At 36.5% G+C, this 27,619-nt stretch overlaps 1 protein-coding gene across 1 annotated transcript in view; it reads left to right on the top strand.

Annotated features, from left to right (window-relative positions):
- The window catches only part of RABL3 (RAB, member of RAS oncogene family like 3), a 37,754-nt gene extending 11,615 nt beyond the window's left edge, over positions 1-26,139 (top strand). The window contains exons 3-8 of the mRNA XM_019448495.2: positions 6,399-6,528; positions 10,069-10,183; positions 13,513-13,663; positions 17,830-17,901; positions 20,929-20,967; positions 21,534-26,139. Of these exons, the coding sequence (XP_019304040.1) occupies positions 6,399-6,528; positions 10,069-10,183; positions 13,513-13,663; positions 17,830-17,901; positions 20,929-20,967; positions 21,534-21,599 (573 nt within the window). The 3' untranslated portion in view covers positions 21,600-26,139. The remainder of the gene's footprint in view (positions 1-6,398; positions 6,529-10,068; positions 10,184-13,512; positions 13,664-17,829; positions 17,902-20,928; positions 20,968-21,533) is intronic.
- Positions 26,140-27,619: the final 1,480 nt, after the last annotated feature.

Here is a 27,619-nt window from a genome sequence, read left to right as displayed (position 1 = left end):
GCCCGCTTGGGGTTCTCTCTCTCTCCCTCTCTCTGCCCCTCCCCTGCTCATGCTTGCTCTCTCTCTCTCTCTCTCTCTTTCTCTCAAAATAAATAAATAAATAAACTTAAAAAATTTTTTTTAAATAAAAGGGTGGAGGAAGAGCAGAGAGCCTCTTCATGCTTTATAAAAGTTACAAATAATAGGGGCACCTGGGTGGCTCAGTTGGTTGGGCATCTGACTTCAGCTCAGGTGATGATCTCACAGCTAATGGGTTTGAGCCCTGCATCTGGCTCTGTGCTGACAGCTCAGAGCCTGGAGCCTGCTTTGGATTCTGTGTCTCCCTCTCTCTCTCTGCCCCTCCCCAACTCATGCTCTGTCTCTCTCTCCGTCAAAAATAAATAAACATTAAAAATTTTTAAATAAAAGTTACAAGTAATAGGTAAACTCCTCAAATGAGGTAAAGCCTTTCGTACTTAGTCTTGATATAGTTTCTAATAAAAAATCAAAAGGTGAGTAAATGAGAAGTACCAAAGTGACAGCAGCATTGAGGAGTCTGGTTCCTTTTCCCACTTAATTAGCAGCATATACTGTTGCTACATTTTGAGAAAATCCTTGCTTGCATAGCTGTCAAGTCTTTAATGACTTAAAGTATCAGATACTTGATGACCTGATTTAAATATAAAACATATTTCTTATAATTTGCCATTACTCTCAGTCATGCTGGGCTCTTAGCATTGCACCAACTTACCACTTACTGTATCCAGAGCAATACTTGTTGTAATGTCAAGTTTTCCCTTGGAGACCACTCACCCATATGAAAGATATGTCATAGCTACAAACTATAAGCCACTGGTTTAAAATTCTTAGGACTCATTCCATTTGAATTAAGTTAAGCTAAATATTAGTTGAGCAAGTTGGAAAGGAAGAAGGGTACCTTCTCTTGTAATTCTGGAAGGAGACAATGAAAGAATTGATTAGGGAAGGTATTCTGTGGTAGGAAAGAGTATAGATGAGGACATCCATGTGGCTTGGGAGTGAGTATATGTAGCCAGAGCAAGCTGGCTAACAGACCTAGTACATTGCAAGACTAAGAGGGCATGCTACATATGTATTACGTGATTGCTATTCTTGGAAGTCACTGTACAGTCTTTTAGGGGAGGCAACATTAGACATTTGAAATAATTTTAGAGAAAAAAAGTGATGTCCTGCATTGATTGCCAAACTTAATTGTATGTCAGAATCACCTAGGGATCTGTCTGTAAAAGTACAGATTTTTGAGCCCCATCCCAGAAGCTTCAGGGACAGTCTAAGAATCTAATTTTTGTTTAAGAAATCAAAAATGCAACTTGAATCTAATTTTTAACAAGGTTTCTATTCGTTCTGATTTAGTTTATTTTCAGAATTGTACTTGAGAAGCACTGGAATTCAGTCAAATAAGAAATCCAATGTAATAAACCCTTGGAAGATGAAATACTCTGAATTTATTCATTGATTTAAACAAACATATCCAAGCATCTAATATGTGCCAGTTATTATGCTATTTTCTTGGTCTACCGATATGAATAATGCATGACTTCTCCCCTTAGGCTTACAGTCTAATAGAATATACATCAGCAGATAAATTATACAATATGGTTAGTGAAATGATAGATGGAAAATAACTTCTTATCAGGGTGTTATGGGAGCAAATAGTAGTATCTAACTGGCTCTGGTTGGTTTTAGATGGGGAAAGGAGGCAGAATCAAGAAAGGCTCACTAAAGTGGCTGAGCTTTTCAATAACAGATAATTGACCCTTTCCAGTGGCTTAGCGTGGAAATATTTATAAAATATACATTTCCCTGTGTTTTCAAACAAAACTCACATAGTTAAACTTTCTTTTAATGTTTATTTATTTCTTTGTTTTGAGAGGGGAAGGGTGGAGAGAGAGGAGCAGAGAGAGAGAGAGAGAGAGAGAGAGAGAAAATCCCAAGAGAATCCCACTGTCAGTGCAGAGCCCAATGCGGGGCTCAGTCTCATGAACCATGAGATCATGACCTGAGCCAAAATAAAGAGTTGGATGCTTCACTGGCTATTCCACCGATGCCCCTAGTTTAACTTTTTTATTGATGACTTAGCATGATCACGTATTATCAGTTCTTTCACCATACAGCAAAATAGTGATACCTTTTATCACAATATACAGGAGTAATTTTCATCATCCACAGGGCTGCCCAACTGCTATGATTTTGTTATTCTCATTTTTCTGTCCTATCCTCTTTGTTGTCAATCTGATAATGGTCTTCTCTTGTCAATGTGATGGTATGTAGAGTATCTTACTTAAATTTTTCCTTAAAAGTATTTGGACAAAAATATGTGAATAAGTAAAAAGTGTGATGCATTCTGTTAAATATATGTGTTTTAGTACATTTTATGACATCTATTTTTAACCACTTAGCTATCTTGCTTTTTATTATTTCACAGCCACTAAGTGTATATAATACAACTTCATTTTATAGGCAAAGAAACTGAGGATCAAAAATATCAGGGATAATCAGTGGCAATCAAGAGTATAATCTAGGCCTCCTGATAACCAAAATAGTTCCATTTTATAAAATCAGCAGTTCTTAACTAGGGGTTATGGCAAAATCATTTGGAGAATGGTTCAAATTATGCATAAGCTAAATCCCAAAGGTCCTGATTCAGTAAGTCTGGCTTATTCTTTTTTTTTTTTCTTTAAGGACTTTTTTCTCTCTCTCTTTTTTTTTTCATTGTTACTGAGGTATAATTAACACATAAAATTGTAAGATATTTAAAGTGTATATCGTTGGTGATTTGATAGACATCATGAAAAGATTCTTCTCATCTACGTAGTTAACACATCTGTTACGTACTTGCTCGCTTATTTATTTATGTATTTATTTGGAACATTTAAGTTCTCTCTTAGCTTATTTCAGTTATATAATACAAAGTTATCAATTATAGTTACCATGTTTTAAATTAGATCCTAAGATCTATTCATCTTATAAACTCTGTACCTTTTTCCCAATCTTTACCCATTCCCAACTCCTGGCAACTACGTTTCTACTGTCTGTTTCTAGAAGTTTGATTTTTTATTTAGATTCCATATGTAAGTAGTGCCATGCACGATTTGTCTTTATCTCTTTTCACTTAGCGTAATTCCCTTGAGGCCCATCCATGTATTTGCAAACAGCAGGATTTCCTTTCCTCCTGGCTGAATAATATTCCAGTGTCTGTGTATGTGTATGTACACACCATATCTTCTTTATTAATCATCCATTGATTGACATGCACTTAGATTGTTTTCATACGTTGGCTATTGTGCAGTGAACATGAGAGTCCAGATATCTCTTCAGTATCCTGTTTTCATTTCTTTTGAATAAATCCTCAGAAGTGGGATTACTGGATTATGTGGTAGTTTAGTTTTATTTTTAATTTTTTAAGGAACTTCCATACTGTTTTTCATAGTCGTTGTACTAATATACATTCCTACCAGCAGTGCACAAGAGCTTTTTTTCATCCACATCCTTGCCCACACTTGTTATCTCTTATCTTTTTTTGTTTTTAATTTTTTTTTATTTATTTTGAGAGAAAGATCAAGAGAGGGGCAGAGAGAGAGAGAAAATCCCAAGCAGGCTCCACACTGTCAGTGCAGAGCCGGACATGGGCTCAAACCCACTAACCTTGAGATCATGACCTGAGCCAGAGTCAATAGTCAGATGCTTAACTAATTGAGCCACCCAGGCACCTGATCTCTTTGTCTTTTTTATGACAGCCATTCTAATGGGTGTGAGGTGATATCTCATTGTAGTTTTTGATTTGTATTTCCCGGATTAGTGATGTCGAGCACTTATTCATGTACTTGTTGGCCATTGTCTTTTTGGAAAAATGTCTCTTCAGTTCCTTTGATCATATTTAAATCAGATTGCTTGTTTTTTTGCTATTTAGTTGTGTGAGTTCTTATATATTTTGGACATTAACCCCTATCAGATATATGATTGGCATGTATTTTCTCCCATTCCATAGATTGCCTTTTCACTTTTTTGATGGTTTCCTTTGCTGTGTAGAAGCTCTTTCATTTGATGTAGTTCCGCTTGCTTATATTTCCTTTTGTTGGAACATATATTTTTTTAAAAATTCTTGGAAGATTCTGATGCACATCTCCCAACCACCACACTATAATCTGGCTCTTAGCTATATTCTAATACATATAGTTCCCATATATCAGAATCTATTTCTGAATAGTTATATAGTATAGTCAATAAATGGCTGTAGAGTCTAGATCATGAGAAAGGGAGAGACTTTATTTTTTTTATTAATGTTTATTTTTGAGAGAAAAGGAGAGAGAGAGACACAGTGTGAGTGGAGGAGGCACAGAGAGAGGGAGACACAGAATCTGAAGCAGGCTCCAGGTTCTGACCATCAGCACAGAGCCCGACATGGGGCTCAAACTCACAAACTGTGAGGTCATGACCTACGCTGAAGTCTGATACTTAACCAACTAAGCCACCTAGGTGCTCCTGAGGAAGGAGAGACTTTAGAGTTTACTCTAAGAATGTCTGCTAGAGGGTTTTTAGCAGAAGGGGATGTGATCTAATTTGCATTTAAAAGGATCACGCTAATTACTATATGAAAAACAAATGGGAAGAGGGGTGCAAAGGGGGGAGAAATGAGTAGGCAAGGCTGTAGTGGGGAGATCATTTAGGAGATGATTGCATTAATTCAGGCAAAGAGAAGGATCAAGGCTTTGACCTGGATGCTAATACTGGAGATGGTGAGAAATGAACTGATTTTTGATATATTTTTAAGACAAAAGCAATAGGATTTTCTGACAAATCAGATATGCAGTATGAAATGAGTTAAAGATCACTCTTAAGTTTTTGGTCCTTTGAGTAACGGGAAGGATGGAATTGCCTTTTACTGGGAGAAGAATAGTCTTAAGAGGAAGATCAGGAAATTATTTTCAGATATGTTAAATTTGAGGTGCCTGTTAGACATCCAAATTGTAGTCTAGTGGATATGGTAACCTGAAGTTCAAGGGACTAGTCCAGGATGGATATAAATTTGGAATTCATCAACATAATGATGACATTTAAAATCATAAGATTAAATGAAGTTGTCAAGAGAGCCAGTATTGATAAAGAAAAAAGATCCAAGAACTAAACCTTGGGATGCTCCAACAATTAGGGAGGTAAAGATCACCCAAATGGAGACTGAAAAGGATTAGCCAGTGAAATGGGAAGAAAACCAGGAGAGTGCAATAACCTGGAAGCTATGTACTGCAAAGCCGAAGAGTAATTATTTGTATCGGTTGGGAAGGTAAGATGAAAACTGCTCATTCATTGATCATTGGATTTAGCAATGTGGAAGCCATTGGTGACCTTGATAAGGAATGTTTTAGTGGAGTGATTGGGGCACAAGTGTGACAGGAATGAGTTCAAAAGAGAATGAATGTAAGGAAAAGAATTAGAGACTTGAGAATAGACACCTCTCTGGAGAACTTTTGCTGTAAAAAGGAATAGAGAAGTGGTATGGTAGCTGGAAGAGGACTTGAGTTCAAGAGAAGCTTATTTTAAGATGGGAAAAATTATGGCATGTTTGTATGCTGATAGGACTTATTCAACAGAGAGGGAATATTTGATGATAAAAAGGAGAAGTGATAGAGCTACACCTTTGATGAGAAAAGGGACATAGGATCTCAGGCATAAAGAAGAAAGGGATTTGGCCTTGGGGACACAGAGAGTTTCTCTGTAATGGCTGGAGGAAAAGCAGATTATATGGGCACAGATGCGGGGAGGTGGATAGATATGTGAAGAACAGGCTGTTGAAATTCTCTTCCGATTGCTTCTGTCTCAAGAAGCAAGGTTCTTACCTGTTCTTAAGGATAGGGAAAAGATTTTGGAAATTTGAAAAAGAAGAGAAATTGTGAAATAGTTATCTAGGAAAGGAAAAGAGGGAATGGACTATGAAACTTATTAAAGGGCAGCCCCAAAGGTAGACTGGAATTTAAAATGAATCCAGTCAGCTTGAATGTGTATTTTTCTGAGTTTCACATTCAGCTAAGCTGGGTTACAGGCATGGAATTGGAGAAAAGGTGGATAGAGTCAAGGTTGGAATTTGGTCAGATGAACACAGTGCAAGAGAGGGGCAAAGGAGTGACTGAAGTGATGAATTATGGCATTTATCCACAGGAAGTGAAGATTTGGAAATGGAGGGAGAGCTGTAAATGTTAGGATTGTTGTATGAGAGAGTATTAGAGGGAGGACTCTTGAAAGACAGGAGGTGATCAGAGAGGTGGTATGAGAATGATACGAAAGAGCCATGCTGATACGGAATGTCCAGTGCTTTAAACTGGAATGAGGGTGCTCCTAGTGTCTTTAGTGGTTATAATAATTATTTTGATGGATTGATTTGTTAGGTTCATGACTACAAAGAAGGAACCCCAGAAGAGAAGACCTACTATATAGAATTATGGGATGTTGGAGGCTCTGTGGGCAGTGCCAGCAGTGTGAAAAGCACAAGAGCAGTGTTCTACAACTCTGTAAATGGTAAAGCATTTTTTATTTCTACTGTATATTAATGGTCTAGGAGTACAGATAATCAGATATAGAATATGCTATGGGATGCTAGACACGTCTTATTTTAAGGAAGATCTAATGTACTGACAACTTTTTAAATCTGCATATCACATTTTATTTTTTTCTTAATGTTTATTTATTTTTGAGAGAGAGAGATAACCTGGAGCAGACTTCCAGGTGGAGGTGTATAATCGAGGACATAACTGGAATGCACAAAGCACCTACTTGTCAAGGGACTAAACCACTGAGAGCTATGATTTACCTATAGAATTTTATCTTCTGCCCCTTTCTTAGTTCATTTTTTTAAAGCACTTTTTTTTTTCTTTTACTGTGAAATATATCCCAACTTGTCTTTGATGTACAAGATTTGGTGTCTCACGGGGCACCTGGGTGGCTCAGTCAGTTAAGTGTTCGACTTCGGCTCAGGTCATGGTCTCACAGTTTGTGAGTTTGAGCCCCATGTTGGGCTCTGTGCTGACAGCTCAGAGCCTGGAGCCTGCTTCTGATTCTCTGTCCCTATCTCTGTGCTCCTCCCCTGTTCTTGTTCTGTCTCTCCCTCTCCCTCTCTCTCAAAAATAAATAAACATTAAAAAAAAATTTTTTTAAAAAAAGATTTGCCATCTCACCCTTTTCCTTCTAGTAGATGCTTAGCTCTTAATTGCACCTCATTTATACTATGCTTAGATCACATTCAATATTAGGTAAACATTGCAATTATTCAGTACCTTCTTTGTTCTTATAGCCCCCTTTCAATATCTTATCTTCCCATATCATAAGGTGTTGTGGATACTACAACAAGAAGTAGAGATGGCCATTGGATACATACTATAAAATACAGGATGAGTTGTGTTCGTTCAGACCTGAAGTGTCACAATCTATTTGAAGAAACAAAACATTCATAAATGGAACAAAACAGTTATAAGATGGTGACACTAATATATGATATTGTCAGGCAAGAAAATACATGATAATGGCATATATTAATAGAATGTATATAAATGAGAAAAACAGTAAGGTCAGACTGGTGTAGTGTTCAGTGACTTCTTAGAGAACAGAAGAGAAGGAAATGAAGCCTGGTTTAGATCTAGAATCAAGTGATAAACTTGGATTATATCAATCAAATGACTTGACAAAGTTGCTACCACTCTGATCTGGCAAAGCAGGTTTGGATATACAACACTTTTGCCGTTTAGATCTTTTTGAGAAAGAGTTAAGATCAAAATTATAAATACATAATAAAGACCATTTAAATCCTAGAAACTTTATGGAGTTCTGAGTTGTGAACTTATTAAGTGCTGAAGAAGTCCATCTAAATCCATATTTATTTATCTTTTTTATACCTACTATTCATTAGTGATTTGTCTCTTCCTTGAATATTATTGAAATAGTTGCATATATATTATGTTAATAATATATATTATGTTAATTTGTATATATGACAAAACTGAGATATATTCCTCTTTCTTAAAGTTTAAAAAGAAATCCCTGTTAAGAAAGGCCAATTTTTATGTTCTTTCACCTTAGCTCTGGAACATTTCTCTTGGTAGAAGCACTGAAGGTTCTTTACTCCATCTACCATCCTTGGTTTCTTAAGAAACAGAGCAGAAGGATCACTCCATTCAAATGCACAGTCTTTACTCTTAACAGTTACTCTCTTCCCTCAAACCCTACCTTTCTCCCACTGTGATGAACGAGGCTGGCAGTCCCTGAAGGAAACCTGTAAAGTGTATGTGCCCCTTTTGAAGGTTAGAACATATTCTGATTAACTGTCACACTGACTTCTTTCCTTTGGGCCCCACTGTGGCCCTTATAGCCCATAATCTACCAAGAAAGAACTTTCAGCTCATTGGAAAATAAAGAAAAAGGGTGCTCAAATGTCCTTAAAAGCTCAAAAGCCTTAAAGAGAGAGCCTCCAAAAATAAACTCCTCCCTATTCAGCTAATAGCTCATCTAGGCCTTTGTAATCCTTGCATCTCCCAACCAAAAGCCTCACCCATAATTTTTTGATATTTATATCTGGGAAGTTAGGGAGAGAAGAAAAAGCCACTCCTTTACTTAATTCTGCTTTCCCCCAATCTTTTGCTGTTAGATTACCTGAGTTCAAATTCTGCCTAACTCACTTACCATGTGATTGAGAGCAAGTTTCTCAGCCTCACTGAGCTTTAGTTTCCACACGTGTACAATGAAGATGCTAATTCTTACCTAACATGAGGGATGTTCTGAAATCAAATTAGAGAACACATATAAGGCACAATGTGTAGCATATAAGTGCTGAATAGATATTAGCTATATTCTTTAATGGTAGCTCTTTTTAAACCTATCCTGTATCATGTGTCCTTAATGCCTAATAGAACCCATTATTGAGGAAAGTAGAGTGAGTACAATTGAATACAGGGCAAGTGTCAGATCTGTATTTCTCTATTTGTTCCAGATGCCAGGAGGATACAGATTTATCTGAGCAAGCTGTAACTTGCACAAGCACCTTATTTGCACAAATGTCTGTAAAAATCGGAGAAGCCAAATAGTTCTAACTTTTCTGCCCTTCTTTTTCAAATTGACATATCTCACATCTTGAAGACAGAGGAATCATCAGTTTCACATCATCTCTTCATAGTAGAATCTAGGTAACATAGGAAATGGTTGAGGATTTGAAAATCTGTAGTCTTCTAACCACATGATGATACTCTAAACTCTGCTATGCATTTTCCTTTTGTCTACCTGCTCTGCATTTTTGTCTGCTATACCTGATTCTATGTAATTGTATTTCTGAACCTCATTACATTTTGTTATTTTTCTCAATCTCTCAGAAGTCCACCTATTTTCTACTATTCATACTTTTTGACTGGCTTTTCCTACCTTCTTCTAGTGACATAGTTCTTTTGCTCTATTAACTATCTCATAGATATCAAGCTTTCATAGCTAGTCATTAATTCAAAGAACTAAAAGATTAGACTTTTGAGTTAATTAGGCTCGGGTGATTTACATTTTGTCAGCTGCAAAATAGCAATTATATCAAATTAAATAAATATATTTTTCATAAATTTTTATTATTTAATATTTTATTAAGTAGTAGTGTATGTGTGATATCTATGACGGTACTATGCACAGTGCCGAAACAATTAGCTTTTGTAGGAATATAATTTCTTAAATACTTGAAATAGTTTTGATTCCTTTCATTGATGAGGTAGTTCTATAGTTAGGACCAGGCAGAAGAAGCACTCATCAAGTGTTTAATAAAGAAAAGCAGAAAAGACATTCTGAAAGTTTACTGACATTTTGCCAGCCCCTATAGAATTAAAAAGGGTTATATAACTGACAAAGAAAATTTTGTAATTAATGATTTGTAGAAATTTGTAGAGCAAATTTTAAATTAATTGTGCCTGTGTTTGTTAATCATCCTAGAATGCTAGGTTTATTCAGCAACCTTGTATTTACTTAGCCTCACTTTGCCAGTTGTAAAGTGAAGAGAAATTGTTGGAGTATTGACATGAGTTTCTTTGATTATTTTAGGTATTATTTTAGTACATGACTTAACAAATAAGAAGTCATCCCAAAACTTGTATCGTTGGTCATTGGAAGCTCTCAACAGGGATTTGGTGCCAACTGGAGTGTTGGTAACAAATGGGTAAGCCCAGATTACTTCACTTTTAGTGTGAAATGTTACAGCAATCACAGGAATATACCTAACACAATAACACTTTGTAAGATGTCTGATTCGAAATTTTTTTTCTCTCCGTCTATAGATTGTCTTTTTATTCTCTTACCAGTTATCTTTCAAGCATTAGTTTTTCGTCTTGATGCAGTCTGATTTCTCAATTTTTTCTTTTACATATTGTGCTTTGGGTATCAAGTCTAACAACTCTTTGCCTAATCTCAGATCATACAGGTTTTCTCCTGTTTCTTTTAGAAACTTTGTTGTTGAAAGTTTATCTTTAGATCTGTGACCTGGTTTGAATAAGTTATGACATGTGGGGTTTTGATTGAGGTTGACTTTTGTATATGAATGTCCGGTTTTTCCAACACCATTGGTTCAAAAGATTATCCTTTCTCCATTGAATGTCTTTTACTCCTTTGCCAAAAATCAGTTGACCATATTTATATGGTTCTATTTCAAGACCCTCTGATTCTGTACAATTGGTCTGTGTATCTGTACCTTCACCAATATGACATTGTCTTCGTTATTGTAACATTATAGTAAGTCTTAAAAGTATATAATGTGGTTCCTTTTTCAGAATTGGTTAGCTATTCTAGTTCATTTGCTTTTCCATATAAATTGAAACCAACTTTCTATATTGACAAAAATTCAGCTTGGATTTTGATTGAATTGCATTTAATCTATAAATCAAATTGGAAAGAAATTTTGTTGCATGTTCCAATCCATGAACACAGTATGTCTCTCCATTTATTTTTCAAAGCAAATTCTAGACATTGTATCATATCGTCTATATATACTTCTGTGTATAACTTTAAATGATAAGGACTTTTTTAATATAACCAAAATATAATTGTTCCACTTAAAATTTAATAATGATTCCTTACTATTAAATATTATTTTAATTCCCCACATGTCTCATAAATGTTGATTTGCTCAAAATAGTATCTAGATAAGATCTATTCATTGTATTTTGTTTGTTAAGTACCTTTTAATCTTACATTCCCCTCCCCCCCCCCTTTTTTTTCTTTTGCACTCTGGCAGTTTGTCTGTGAAAGATAGTTTGCTTGTCCTGTAGAGTTTCTTGTATTCTGGATTTTGCTGACTATATCCATGTAATGTCTGTTTACCTTGTTTCTCTGAATCCTAAATCTTCTCTAAAATGATAGTTAAATATAAAAAGATGGTCTAAAAGATACAGGGGTTTTTGTTTTTTGTTTTTGCCTAAGTGGTATTATACATATAATTACAGTACCTGGTTGTCTGTCTCTTTGTGATGTTGACTTGTTACCAGCCGTATCCATCCATGATAAAATTCCCCATCTGTTTTTTATCTAATGTTTTTTTTTTTAAAAAAAAAGAGGTTTCGGGGTGCCTGGGTGGCTCAGTCGGTTGAGCGTCCGACTTCAGCTCAGGTCACGATCTCATGGTTCGTGAGTTCGAGCCCCGTGTCAGGCTCTGGGCTGATGGCTCAGAGCCTGGAGCCTGCTTCTGATTCTGTGTCTCCCTCTCTCTCTGCCCCTCCCCCATTCATGCTCTGTCTATCTCTGTCTCAAAAATAAATAAACATTAAAAAAATTTAAAAAAATAAATAAATAAAAATAAAAAATAAAATAAAAAGAGGTTTCAAGATCAAATTTCAAATTGGATATAAGATTCAATGAAAAAGCGAATAAAAAGAAAAGCTAAAAAGAGAAACAAGAGAATAAGTTAAATGTATATGGCACCATACATATGTTATGTTACATATGGAATACATGTATGTTGATTCACAATATATATATTATGTGCGATGTATGTATGTTATGTTATATGTACAAATATTTGTTAATGTACAAAGATTATACAAGACTGCAAGTGACAGAGATAGATGTCTATCAAAAATGATGACTGATAAAATACATACAAAAGTTTGTATGTGAGCCAGAGTTAGTATCAGAAATACTCCTAAAGGAGGACACTCTGAAAATTTTATTCTGTAATAAACCAGATTTCAATTTTGGACTACATCTCCTAAATCAATGTCAGTGTTGGTAAGAAGAATCAAAGGCCTTGAACTCAAGCTATTATTGGCTTGATGCAGTAAATACAACGATAATATTTTTAAGGAATGGCAAGTTACATAGTTGAAAACACTTGTGTTCCAAGGCTAGGCAGTAACTGAAGCACTGTAAGATTATTGTGAAGGGCGAAAAGATGTGGTAATTTTGCACACACACTATACACCCCCAGTTTAGATTATTTAAAGAGAAAGACAAATAATGTCAAAGGAAGAAGAAAAGCTAAGCTCAACTGGGTTGTATTGATTGTATTGTGCAATATTGATTTGCTGTCATAAAGTGTCTGCAACCAGATTTTGTTGACTATTGTAAATTGAGCTTATAACATGTCAGGAATCCAAGTCTGTTTTATTTCTCATATGTGAATAGAATTTAATTGAACAACATTGGCTCTATATTCCTTTCAGTAATAGAAGGAACACCACTCTGTCCTTTGGGTAAAAAATTGAAAAAAAAAAAAAAAAAAAAAAAAAAAGGATTGTAATAGCCAGTCACCCAATACCACTAATCATGAGTGATCCATATTGTCTGTCCTCTCTTTCCCATGACTCTTGTGTCAGCACAAACAACTATTTGGCTTTTAATTCTTTCCTTTTACTTTTCGTTTTACATTTCAACTGTTTCTTTTCCTTTTCCATTTGTTGAATCCATCTTGTCCCAGGCATAGCATCATCTGTGGTCAATTTTTCTGGCCTTCAGCACCCTTGTTTCTTATTTTCCTGAAATGATCTATTTTTCTTTACTATTCATAGACAGAAATATGTATGGTAGGTATAGAGCTTATGCATGCCCAGAAGCTTGTCATTTTCCCCTCTGGCAAAAGGTTTGAGTGCCATGCTAGGTTCTTGCATTTTCATTCCATTGAGGTTTGAATTCACTCTGTGCATCTACCTAGAAAAATTCCTGAGCTGTTAGCCTGAGAATACAGAACTTTGGGAGAGGTCAAGTTAACCTACTTTCATATACCTGGTGGACATTCAGTTATTCAAGTAGTCTATAAAGATTCATGGAAACAAAATTTGAGTAGTTAGATGAATAGTTGGAACTCTATAAATGGTGAGGATGGATTGATAAATGAATAAGTATTTGGAAGAAATTGGGAGAAAAGTAGGTTTATAGGTGATGGGTAAGCGAGAGTCAGTGAAATCTCAGTAAAATAGCGTAAGCTACTTACATTTAAACATTACACATCTACATCAGAAGGGTAAATTCTATTCACCTCTTCATTATTACTTATTACAGGGATTATGACCGGGAACAGTTTGCTGACAACCAAATCCCACTGTTGGTAATAGGGACTAAACTGGATCAGATTCATGAAACCAAGCGCCATGAAGTTTTAACTAGGACTGCTTTCCTAGCTGAGGATTTCAATGCAGAAGAAATTAATCTGGTATGTGTTTTCACTCATGCATTTTTGTGTTATTGTTAGGCAAAGCCAAAATTGAAGACTTAGGTCATATATTCTCATGAAAGAAGCTTTATACTTACTATCAGTCATTTGGGTTCTGATCCAATATGTAGTGAAAATTGGAATCAACATAGACTGTCAGATAGGGAACAGTCAACTCAACCTTCTTATATGCTTATCTGTGGGAATGTTCAAACTTTGTTCTATGAATAATGTCAACCCTGGGCTTTTTCTTGAAAAGATTTTTTAAGATCATACCAAAATCAAAATAATTAAATTAAGGTAACAAAGGTCACTGACATCTTGATTATTCTTGCTTTAGAAAAGCCTCTCAGCTTCTTAAACTACAGACTTTAACTTCAAGAGCAAAGAAATAGATAAATGAGAAAACTACAAACTGTGTAAACTAGGAGTGCTTCATGAGCAGTAATTAATACAAACTTGTATGTATACAGAGCACTGAGTTTCTTCCTGAGAAAATTTAGCTCAATTTGAACTGGATGCTAAAAAGGCTAAGAGAAGTTTTCACATAAGCCAGATAATGTTGCCCAGAGAAGGATCCTGGCCAGCAGCTTCAGTCATGGTTTATATGTCATTGTTCACAAGTAGGATTTCTGCAACATATTCAGTGCACTGGCAATTCCAGACATATGGTGCTAGTTGTGGTTTAATAATACTAATGACTAGGGGCTCCTGAGTAGCTCAGTTGGTTAAGTGTCTGACTTTGGCTCAGGTCATAATCTCGTAGTTCAGGAGTTCAAGCCCTGAGTTGGGCTCTGTGCTGACAGCTCAGAGCCTGGAGCCTGCTTTGGATTCTGTCTCCCTCTCTCTCTGACCCACCCCTGCTCACGTTGTTTCTGTCTCTCTCTCAAAAAAAAATAAATAAATAAACATTAAAAAAATTTTTTTAACTAATGATAATGACTAATCTACTGAGCATTTATTACATGCCACGTACCGTTCTAGTGTTTTATGTGCATTATCTCACGTTTGTCTTCACATCAACACTGTAAGGTAGGTACTGTAATTAACTCCATTTCAAAGATGAATATTAGAACCAGAGAGAGGTAACTAGGCCGTGGTTATACAGACAGGTCAAACCAGGCACTCTGACTCCAGAGCCAGTGCTCTGCAATTGAGCCTGTCTTCCACTTAATTATTCTCCAACTAACGTTTAGAATCTTGGAACTGAAAAAGCTCTTACAAATCATCTAAATCACTAATTACCCAAACCTGACTATATATTTATACTATCAATGTAGCTGTGAAAAAATTTGAATAAGTGCTCCACCACTGGAGCTTTTTATTCATAATATCTGACAGGAGGACCAGGGCTCTATAGTTTTAGCTAATGACTCAGGTCATTCTGATGCCCTTACTCCAAATCAACAGTTGTGAACACTGGTTGGTTCAAACCAACCTCTACCCCATAACTGAATCCACTTCTGCCTGCCATTCTGTTATTTTTACATTCTGCTTTGTGGTGGGGGTGCCTTATTTTTCTCACCTGCCACCATGGAATATTCACTGTCAATGCCCCAGCTAGTTGAACTGGACCATGATATTTCAGAGGATTTCTGCTACAGAGGATATATAATGTCCTTGTTGAAGAAGTGTTGAGTTACTTTGTTTCAACATTATTTCCAATGGGAAATTTGCCATTGAATATACTTAATTTGTTCCAGTAATTACTTTCCATATATTTTGGAATCTATCTGTTTGTAGTGCCTGTGGGTTTTTGTGACAATCACCCAGGTATGTATTTTTCCTACTTTACTTGCAAAGGCAGCACCATTTTTAATTGTTAACAAGTTATAAAGGACTCAAGTGGTGGTACTTTGGCACCCATGATCTCCACAGAGTTCACATACAGCATACTTTTGCCCTGTTATCAATGTACAGCTTCAAGAATACAACAGAAACAAGAGGGTTTTGAGGATTCAGGGCAGAAAAATGAGGAGGAAAATTTGACAGGAGTTTCAAAAAGAGATAGCAGTCAGAAAGACTCAGCAAGTAGATATTAAGCCTCAAGTAAAAATGTAATGTAACTATATTAGTTACAATATTGAATTCACTTAAAACTGTTTTGAAAAGTAAGAATCAACATAAATGTATATATCAAAGGTGGAATCAAAGTTACTATCTTGTGCCTGAAAAAAAGTAAATTGGTTTAAATTATAAAAAGGGAAATGATTACTTATTTTTTAAAATCCTGTTAGGCTTATTGTGTCTAGGACAGATTTTCTCTGTTGTGTGTTTACTTCAAAGTGATTATATTGAAGCATCTTCCCTAGTTTCCTTCCCTTCCTTTCTCAAGTTTTGACAAGCTATTTTAAAGCTATTAATCTTTGGTATTTGCCCCCAGCCATGGTCAATGGCAGATGGCTCTTTCAACTCTAAAATTGGCATCCTAAAATCATAGGGTGTCTCTAGCCTGGTCAGTGTAAAACCGTGAGCCTTAGAATTAAGCTTTGTTTGCTGTTTGATTTAGGTTTTGTATTTAGCACTATAGCTCTATCTTGAATCATCTCTGAAGTCTTTTGACATTGTGATGACTATGTAATCAATATCCATTTTGGAAAACATGTCTAACATAAGTCTACCTAAGGTTTGTGTCTCATATGCCCCAACTGCTGTATAAATGTGTTTATACATTTTTTCAAGTACAACAGTTTCCACGATGATGTTTCAGTCTCTTTACCCCATACGTGGAATTAACGTTCATTATGTTAGGTGCTTTTGTGCCTGAAAATTCAATCTGATAGCATTTTCTTAGAATGAAGAGAGAACTAATATTTCAGTATCTGCTATGTATGTGCCAGACATGCATTATCTTATATAACTTTCATGAAAATCCTGTGGGGTAAGTATTGTTATGTTATCTTCATTTCACAAATTAGTAAGCTCAAGTTGAAAGGCTTAGTAACCTAACCAATGCTACACAGTCTAGAAATGTTGGGACAGATATTCAGATTCAAAACTTTCTGGCTAATTTACTGGTTTTTCTAGTACTCTGTGATTTTTGAAAAGCTTGTTATAGTTAGTCTCTTTTTTGGTGCGGTTTTGGAAAATGCATTATAGTTTCCAGCCAAAATGAAAAATGTGAGTCTTGAAGTGTTATACATGAGTGAAAGAGGTGATTATTACACAGTTTACTACAAAGGAATCATGTGGGTTTAGAGATTACATACAAAACAGAATAAATGCAACAGTAATTGCAGTAATTGCCCAAGGGACATAGACCATCTACAACTGAAATACAAATGCCATCTTTGTAAAGGAGCCTGTCTGATACCCTTATAGTTTGGCCTTAGGTGGCATTTGAGGTAAAAATCAAAGTGCTCTATCTCTTGAGGTGGCAAGTTAATGATGACAAGCAAAGGCAGCTTGACACTGGAATTCCAGGAAAAGAATAATAAACCTTTTGAGATCTTTACTGATTATTGTAATGTACTAGTTATTTCATTGTAATGTTCCAAATTGTTTTGTCTCTTCTGGGCCCCATTTTTTTTCCTACTTTTCAAAATCCTGTTAAATAGTAATAGATTGTTACTTAATAATAAACCTACTGTTTATTTTTTATTATCAAAAAATATATTTATTGTTTATTATTATCTCTATGGCTTACCAAGAGATGTAGTACTTTGCATTCAATGAGTGAGAAATCCCTGGCAACTGTTTTGTTTGTTCTTTGCTCCTCTAACTCCTGTTTTCATGATTCCCGCTTTGTGTATGAACTATATACTACTTGATTAGATGATGCTGTTGAGTAACTCGTACTAAAAAATGAAGTGTTAAGTTTTTATTGGCTCTATTTCTGCTTTTAGGGTAAATGTAGGTAGGTCACATGATTAGTGTCTTGGTTTTCTTATTAGTAAGATTAGCAATCCTCTTTTCCGTTATGAATTATTTGATGGTGAATACATTGGTTCAGTGTGCTCTATCATAGCATAAATGACAAAAAGCGCCCTTATCTTCCTTTAGCACTTTCCGCTCAGCTTTGTGCATTGTAATTTGAAAATTACTTGAATATTTCATGAGAGTATTATGCCTAACATTTTACTGTAGAAAAGTGCAACAGGAACAGTAGTGACTAACAAGGAGCTGATGTGTCCTGACATATGTGGATCTTATGTTTTATCTTCTAGGATTGCACAAATCCACGGTACCTAGCTGCAGGTTCTTCCAATGCTGTCAAGCTCAGTAGGTTTTTTGATAAGGTAATAGCTTCAATTAAGTTATTTTTAAACTTAATTTATATATTATGAGAGTTTAAAGTTTTTGGAGAATGCTTTGCCCTTTTATTCCTTCATCCTGAACTTCATAGCCTGAACATTTGTGTTGATCTCTCTTATCTGTTGGTATAATTGCTCAAGGCCTGCTGACATATTTATTTTATCACTAGTGTTCTCTAAGCAAAGGATGAAAGCTACTGGATTTAAATGAGTTATTTTAAAAGAAACCTAATTTCCCTCCTTAAAACAAATTACGTTTTCCTGTTTTCCAGCTCTTCTTGTATTTATTCACATCCTCTCAGCCCCCACAAAAGGCACAGAACCCAGGAGATTCTGCCTAAAGCCCTGCGTTCTTTTTGCTCTCCCAGCTGTTATTATTCTCCACACAAATGTTATTATTACTTTTAAGGTTATGTCATCTTGATTCCGTAATTTTCCCTATCAGAAACCTTTGCATTCCAAGTATTGACTCTTGCTAGCATCATCTTATTGTCCTGAACTGGAATGAAAATGTAGAATGACTCAGCATACTGGTAATTTAGAGCACTGTTTGTCCTTCCTTCGCAAGGCCAAAGGGCTCCATTGCACATAGTATTGACCAAGTTTAAGTTGTTTGCCTCATGTTGACATTGCGTAGTAAAGTAAAAGAATGTATTTCTGTATGTATTATTGAAAAAGATTGATTTGTGTATTACATTTCCTTTTAAGAGGACAAGAAAAACATTTCCCTCCTCATAGCTCTTCTTTGTGAATCATTTTTCTTTTATCTATTTAGGGATCTAATATTTGGCCCTTTTGTCCATTATGTCATAACAAGATAAGCCCCACACCCCTACCCGTTTAATACGAGAACCGTTTGCTTCATTGCAGAACTTCCCAGCTGGAGTGTGGCAAATATGGTACAAGTGTGCCGAGATAGTGATGCCCTCAGTCGAAGCAGCCAGAGCCCCCCAGGCTAACTGATCGGCAGCCTCTTTCATTGAACCCAGCGTGCTGTACAAATATTAGCATTTTCTAAATGTGCCATAACATGGAAAATGTTGGGAAGCAGTGCAAGGAACTGGATTTTCCCTCCACGTGACTTTCAAGCTTCAAACATAAGAACTTCCATTTAGTTTAGATCCATGGCCTCCATCAGATACACTGTTCTGCCCCGAGAGAAACAACTTACAGATCTTTGTCTGACACAGAAAGATCCCACAATATATTGCTTAATTTGTTAATAATTTATTAATTTGAAAATTGATGAAGGGGATAGAAAGGTACAAACTTTCAGCTGAAAATTGAGTAAGTCACAAGGATGAAGAGTACAGGATAGAAAATACAGTCAATAATATTGTAATATGGTGACAGATGGTAACTACACTTAATCGTAGTGAGCATTTTGTAATGTAATAATTGTTGAATCACTATGTTATATACCTGAAATGACTATAGTATGTCAACCATACATCAATAAAAAATAAAAAATGTTTTAAATGTTAATAAGTTAGACTCTAGAGAAACAATGGGTTATAGACTAGTGTGACCTGAGTTGTCAGGCAAGACTTTATTTTAAAAAAATCAGAGGGAACTTGGTTCATTTTAAGAAGAGAACAATATTTGGTAAGAGAAAGACACTGCAAGTTGAGAGTAGGGAATTAGGAGCAAAAGCAAAAAGTAGCATCATTCTTCATCACCACAGTGAAAGGTATATGGATCAGGAAGTTGGCCAGACCTCCAGACTAACATGGTTGCCTCAAAACACGGGACCTGGCAACTAAATTTTGCCCAGTTTTCTACCATATCTTCCAGAATTTAGTATAAAGATTTATTTACCAAGAGGGAATCTAGCTCCTTCTCCTGACTCCCTTTAGTAGTAATTCTTCCCCACTCTCGAATGATAGGGTTTTCCTGACCTGCTGTGGAGGAGTCAGCCTCTTCTTGGTTTTTGTGGGATCCAGTATTTTGATATATGTGCTAATCACAAGCCAGGTTTTCTACCTCTGTGGCCAGTGAATGCAACCTTACACTGGGTCTCTTGTGGCTAAAAGTAACCCATAGTCTCAACGGTAGAAAGAATCCAGATGATTTGGTTGTCAAGCCGGTGAGATCAAGGTGGCACAGCCCTGGAAGGAGACGCCATGCTCTTATTCAGGGGAATTCTTAGCTTCATAATTCTGGATTCCAGTGTCTTAGAGAGTTAATCTGCATCTAATCTGTATTCTTATCCAGTTGGCTTTTCTTAATCACAACAGCTCTGTGTAAAGAAAATCATACCGCCTTCACAAACAGTGCAGTTTCTCAAGTGTTAGAACAGAATTCATTATTTTTTAAAATTATTTTCTATCATCTGAAAACATGGTACTCTTAAATTATATTAGGCATGTATTTTTGAGGGTTTTTTTTTTCAATAGTAGTGATGGATTTGTGCGGATACATCCACTGTATTACCGCATTTCTCCTGCTGACCAAATACAGTTCTGAAACTACTGAATTAAGGATGCAGATTAAGTCCATAGAAAGAAGCTACTTGAATGCCTTTGATGTTGTGTCATCTGTCTCCATTGAGGACCTACCAAATTTATCGCTGCGTTTACTCAAGGGATGTGGCAGTTCACTACATTACACAGACTTGGCTATAAGGAATACCTGTACTATTGTAGTAGTAAAAGTGTTCTGCTTTTATCTTATGGGTTCTGTTTTGTATCTTTGAGCTAACTGCTAGGAAACTTTGAGCCAGATTTGCTTCCGTACACTGGGAACTGCATGGGTTATTATCCCATTCTCTTATGATTTAGCCATTTTTGTGTATTCATTTAATTTTTAATCTATTATTAATGCCTTTGGGAATAAGGCAAGCTTTTATGGAAATATGCCCACAATCCTGATCTTACTAGCATGAGATTTAACTAGATGTCCATAACTATTGAAAAAACTCTTCATTTGGGTATATGCCTTTTCGTCCCATTAGTGGTAACCACAGTGAACCACTTTTGCTAAGCCCTTAAAATCTTTATTTGTTTCTCACAGGTCATAGAGAAGAGATACTTTCTAAGGGAAGGTAATCAGGTCTGTATCTATTCTTGACAAAGTGGGCTCTTAAATTTGAAGAGAGGTGATTTCCAAATTTATTTTCAGAAGTGGCTTAAAAAAGGGTGAGGCGGGGGGTGGGGTGGGGATCCTTTGTAGGCAAAAGCATTTTCTTCTGTCCTGCTAAATACAAAAGCAAAAATATCAGATTAAGGGAAAATAAGGTTCTAAGAAACAAAAAGAATGCAGGGATAAGGTTATATTATAAAATCATAGGAGAAAATCATTTGCTTAAGACTCCAGAGGGTACATATCCCAGACCTATCACAATGTGGACAATTCATGTAAAAATCCAGTAGGCGAATGTTATGAGATTCACCTTCATCTTCCCTGATTTAGATGACACTATCACCAATTTGTTGGCAAATGTTTTCCATTTTGGGAACATTTATTTTATTATTTGAGTAAAACCTCAGAGAGATGATTCTGTAAGGGACAACAGGGTGACATAAAGAAACAGAAAATAAGGGGAAAAATTTATAAGGCTATTAGCACTTGAACTCCGCTTGCTTGAGACTTAACGTGATTATCTTTCTTGCCAACAGATTCCAGGCTTTCCTGATCGAAAAAGGTTTGGGGGAGGAACGTTAAAGAGCCTTCATTATGACTGAATTACGCCCATCCTGGAAGAGTGAGCAAGCGGTGGCAGTTCTGCACAGCTTTCTTCTTGCTGTGTTGATTATTAATATTTCAGCCTTTTAACAGAATCATCCTAAAATGCCACCCTTCAGCCTCACCCTTTAATGGAAAGCTGAAAGGAAGTGACAGCGTGGGAGGTCCAAACTTTGTCCCCATTCTGTTCCTCACCTTTCTGTCCCTGTTTATAGATTATGTAAAAGCCTTGTGGAAATATGAGATGTTGTCAAAATGATGCAGTAAATGAGCAGTGACAGAGTGCTACAGAAAAAATTTACTCTTCCCAGAATTGGAAGGTTTTTTATAGGTCTGTAACTTTCCCACACTCCTTGCTGAAGGCTTAATTAAGTACTTCAAAAATGTATCTCTGTTGTTTTACCTTCTTGAGGGGAAAGGTTATGTTAACCAGCCCTGGGTTGTCCACCCCAAACAATCTCTGTCGTTTTCAAAGAAGCAAAATGGTGTTATTTAATTGTCTCCACTCTCATCACACACAAGGATGCCTAATAATAGCAGCCCTTGTCTCCCTCTCCTCTCCTTTGCAAATGGTTCAGTGGCTAGAAGAGGCAGACTAATAGCTGGAGTTAAATATAAATAGATTAATAATACATAGAGAACAGCAGTACCAGCAAAGGAGAATTCTCCGAGAAATTGACAGCTCACTAAATCCTTCACTCTGGGTTACAGATGTCTGCACTGTCTTATTGTTTTCTATTTGGAAATAGGCAGGGTGAAATCTAAGACCTGTTCAAGGGCAGTAAGAGAGATTTACAGCCTCTACTGTTTTTATTTTTTTAAAGGAAAAGTCAACTCCTGAAATGTCTCTTAAGTGTAGTCGGTAAACTAAGAATGTTATTTTCTGTGTCAACAATGTATTTATGGAGAGAAGTAAAAATAAGTTCTACAGCAACACATTTACATGAATTATGGACTAGGATTCTTAGATTTCATAATCCAACATTTTGTGAGGGTGGTGGTGTATGTGCGCGTATGCATAATTGTTCATCGTTCCTTTTTTTACCCATCTTTTTTGCTTGTTTAATTCTCTCTTCCCCGGTTCTTCTTTAATATATAGACCTGGTTTCCAAAAACTGCAATTTGCTGCCTTATTCAGCACCACCTTTTTACCCATAACCGCTCTCTGGCTCTGAGGCAGGTCTTTGCAGTCCTGATTTTGCTCCATATTAGAAAAAAATAGTAAGTATACACTTTCAGCTCCTCATTTTAAAACTAGGCAAAAAACACTAAGTTCACTTTCTATTCCATTTTAATTAAATTTCAGAAGTACTTTGGAAATCAAGGTATGCTACCAGAAGATCTTAAAATAAGAAGGTTAGCCAGTGCTTTTAGAAAGGCAGTTGTAGGAATTTGGGGAAGGATTTTTAAAGCACTTTTGATCAGCTAGCATATTCTCCAGTCTGTCTTCATATCCTCAGCCATAAAACCGAGGCCTGATTTCTTTTTTGACACAAAGTAGAGCTGTGCAAATCAGGATCTGTACGTGGAGTATGGCACAAGCGAGTTGTGACAGAGGCTGCACAAATGCATGCACAAAGACCCAACTAAAGCTCTTTGTAAACAATAAATTAAAAAAAATTATACATACATTCTGAAAAAATAAGTAATACAACGACACAGAAGCGAAAATACATATAACCCTTTCCTTCTCTCCCCTTTCTTCCTCTTTCTTTCCCTTAATTAAAAACCCTCTCTCAATTTCTTTATTTTCTCCCTTGCTAAAAAATAAAAATAACCCATCACTGATGCCTTTCAGGGTCAGCCTTGAAAACTTAGCAGTACCCCTCAACTCCATTTCTTCTTGCTTGTGAGGCTTGACTGAATTATAGTTTTCTGAGAAAAAATAATTTTTAATAATCTAAGGTAAATTTGTTGCAAAGTATTAGTAGCAGCAAAACAAAGCTGTTTACCAAGATGAATGTTATTAGCCAAAGTTCTTGAAAATGAATGTTTTGAAGAATAATTTTTGCTGGGATTTCCTGAGATCCGCTCATCAAAATTGCTTTTGGATAATCAACAAATGTAAATACCAAAATACTTCCTAAAGAGTATTAATTAAATCTTTAATTTTCTTTATGGAACAGGTAATTAGCAATAGAGGTTTTTTTTTGGTTTTTTTTCCTGTTGTGATTTAGATGTCTAACCAATGTTGTTATTTATCATGGAGGCAACCAGACGTGAAGGCATACAGTCATTCATCTGTCGCTCAGGTGGCAGGGCTTTTCGTTGAAATCCAGCCCAAGATTTGGGTTGACCTCTCCACTTCTGTGCTCTGAAAAGAATTGCTGCTCCCAAAGGGGTTGATCCGTATCACTTTATCTTAGGTTCTCAGAAGTCCCTAAACTTGAGGCATCCATAACATAATCCGTGACAGTGCCTTGACACTGCTATTTTTCTGTCCATTCTGAAAATGGACTGCGTGGAACTGATATGCTGGGCCATCAGACGGAGATGAAGAGCTCCTCACTGCTGCTATGACCAGAGCTTTTGAGTGTCCATTTCAATAGTATATGCCATAGCACCCAACCTAGGGAGGACCTTGTGTGGGTTTTTAATAAATGTTGTTCAATTGAAATTTTTAAAGCACAGGTAGCATCTATTTTAAGAAGTTTGAAGGTGTAACAGGATGTCTGCATTGATTTAATATCTGTTAAAATTCAGAGGAGGATACTGTTTGCGGGGAAGGAGGAGAAGGAAATAAAAAATCCATTCCTCTGTAGTCCCCAGACTGAGTGAAATCACTATGGTAGGAGAGGAAAGGTTCCAGGCAATCTAGCCCTAGGAGAACCCTGAGCCTCAAATATTCCACAGTATGTTTGCCTGATGCAAAATTGGAGCTGAAGCCTACCAGGGCTGCTCCATAGAGTAGGAAGGGGGTCCGACTTCCAGTTACTATTAGTACCTCCATTTAAGGACTTAAAGCAGTGGCTTTCAGACTCAAATGTGCATAAAAATCCTCTGAAGTGCTTAAAAATGCAGATTCTGGGATTTTATCAGCCCCCCTCTCCTTGCCCAATTCTATGTATATAGGATAGAGCCAGGATTTTGTATTTTTAACAGACAAACCAGGTGATTCTGCAGTGAGTGGCCTGGGATCCACACTCTGAGAAAGATAATAAACTCCTATCATAGAGAATATGCGGAATGTACTTAATGGCACCATTATATAGTTCATCAAAGTTCATCTTGGGCTTCCTTAAACGATTTCGCCTTCATGAGCTGAGCCACTCTTCCCTCTCAAGGTGATACATGCCACAGCAATCATGACATGATTGTCCCATTCTCTATTGGCAAAACAGGAGATGTTTGTTTTTAATGTACTACTGTCATTTTTACTACCACCATGTTCTGCATTCCAGGTGTATTTATTTCTAATAAGATGCCTTGCCATCTCATACACGGTCCCTCACTTGTACCACATTTGTTTTCTCAGCTGGCTAATCACTAAGCCTTACCAAGGTCATCAGTAAGTATTGGTGAAGGATGAAACCCCTGCATTCCAACAAAGACATAAAATCTTGCTCAGTACCAGCAAGTACATTTATCAATTCCATCTTTTTTTTTGGAGACCCTCTAACTGTAACTTCTCTAACTCCATCCTGGGGTGATTGCTCTCCAGACCTGTCACACTCCTTCATATTACCCTGTAACACTACCCCAGCTCCCAGGATGAAATGTTTGCCACTTTCTCAGTGTGGATCTGTGGTCTTCCAACTGGGATGGGTACACATGTCCCCTCCAAGAGGTGCATGGACACACACAGTTTTAGGGGAATCATTTTCCAGGTCATCCATCTCCATTATGTATGTTAAAATTGTTCTTCTTGTGAATGCAGCTCAGTGCTAGTTCTTACTTCCCACCTGTGCTTTCTTTCACAATTGTCCTTTTCCCACAGTGGAAAAGGAATCTTGCTTATGTAGGAATGTGGTATATTGGCCCAGGGTGTAAATGTCTTAGGATGCCAATAAAAGGACAATTCTAAATATTAGTTTTATTTAAGGACTTTTTTCCACTCACACAATTATTTAAAAAAAAAAAAAAATGCAGACCTCTAAAGGAAGCGGTTCCTGAGTTCCTGAGAACACAGTGAAGAGAGTTTTGGTAAGAAATAACCAAGGCTATGGCACATTTCTTCATGGCAAGTCTTCTTGCTTGGTCTATCAAAATATCAAAATAACATTTTTGTGAAAAATAATTATACAGGCAAAGGAATATAAAATTAACATTTATTTTCTCAACCCTTTCTAAGTAAAATGACTTAGAAAAGGCACATCTAAGTGAAGAGGTAACATTTAATTAAAGTCATTGATTCCAATAGCTGGGTAACCAAGCCTTTTCCAATCAGATTCCCAATTATTTCCTTGCAAAAAAATTAAAGGAGAACCTGAGTTGTTGATAGGTTACTAAAAATGATGTTTATGATCGATTGCTATGTGATTTTTGATATTTGATTCAGAAGGAGAAGTGAGGTAATAAAATTCCTTCCATTCATATCTACTTATCTATGTGAATGAATTTTCTTAACATGTCTTAAGACCAAAAAGTAGGATTAAATTATGTTGAATCATGTCTTATTCTGGAAATAAGAACTATAAATGAGAATTACTAATTCGTGGATATACGAACTAATGGGGGAGGCATCCACTTATTAAAAGAAGCATTTCTGGAAAGACTTTACCTTTTATATTTAATATTTATCAAAATATCCAGTATGTATGGATTACTGTCCTAGAGAAGAATCTTTCCAGTCTCCTATCTGGAGGGTGAAACATTTCCTGATAGCATTCTCAGGAAGTGCAGTGGAAGAAGGAGGCTGGAGGTTTCATCACTTACCTACACGTGATTTTGGTCCTACTCTCCACAATCTGGTGGTGTGAATCTGGAACTCCTCTGACTTTTCTTCTGAAGCTTCTGCAGAGGGTAAACCTAATTTTCTACTAGAATCTGGGAGAAGCAGATACCTCCACTTCCTGGTCCTTTTCAAATTCTCCCCCTCACGCGTTCCCTGTATTGTTTCACCGAATCTATCCTCCTCTGCTGGTTTTTAGCATCTTTGTTCTTGTTGCTCACAACTTTGACAGCGTGACTCTGTTCTGATCCAGTGTGTTTGCCTTGTCCCTACACAAACTTCTCCCTCCACTGGGTGTCTTTTAGACACCTGCCCAGATGGCATCCCTCAATCCCTGCTTCAGATGTCTGCCAAACTTTCCCTTCCTGGTCTTCCCTCACTAGACCCCTCCACTCTGCCCTAAACACAGCACTTTGAATGCACTGCCCTTCCACTTTTCTGTGTTTGCACACGCTCTTTCCTCTGCTCAATGCCCTATCCAACTCATCCTGTGAAGCTTGGCTCAGTTATCGCCTCCTTTGGGAAGCCTTCCCTGCCCTCCTGCTCAGGACTAGGTGCCCTTCAATTCCTCCTGTAGCACCCTGGGCTCGTCTCTGTCACAGCAGATACGGTTCTCTGTTGTAATAGCTTTCTCCAGTATGCTGCACTAGTAGAGAACAGGACTGAGTTAGTCATCTTTGTGTCCCCTACATCTCACACAGTCTGGCACATAGCAGGTCCTCAATAATCGTAAGATAAAGAAATGAGTGTGTGATTACATTAATTAAAGTGGAAAACCATCAGACCTCAAATCAGAGCTGTTGCTGAGTTTTATTTATTCTCCTATCCCTTGTGTGTATAAACACAGTGCCTGGCACATAGTTATACAAAGCAAATACTTGTTTTATGGAATCACGTTTATAAAAACAAAAAAGAAATACAGTTAAGTCAGGAGAAATCCATAAAGTTTGGTGATAGGTTATTCAATTTCAAATATTTTCAAGCTCCTGAAAGTAATTTTCATCCAGTCAAGGATCTGTGACCACTTTCCTACTCTTTCTCTTTTGTAGAAATCTCCTACACCCTAGGAAAGAGTTTAAACGCTTCTTGAATTTGCCTTCAAAGCTGATTCAATGGAAAGAACATAGG

The sequence above is a fragment of the Panthera pardus genome, unplaced genomic scaffold, assembly GCF_024362965.1.
Source record: "Panthera pardus isolate Hobbes unplaced genomic scaffold, ASM2436296v1 HiC_scaffold_16, whole genome shotgun sequence".
In the NCBI taxonomy this organism is placed as follows: domain Eukaryota; kingdom Metazoa; phylum Chordata; class Mammalia; order Carnivora; family Felidae; genus Panthera; species Panthera pardus.
The sequence above is the reverse complement of the archived record's forward strand: the minus strand, read 5'-3'. Positions and strand labels throughout refer to the sequence as shown.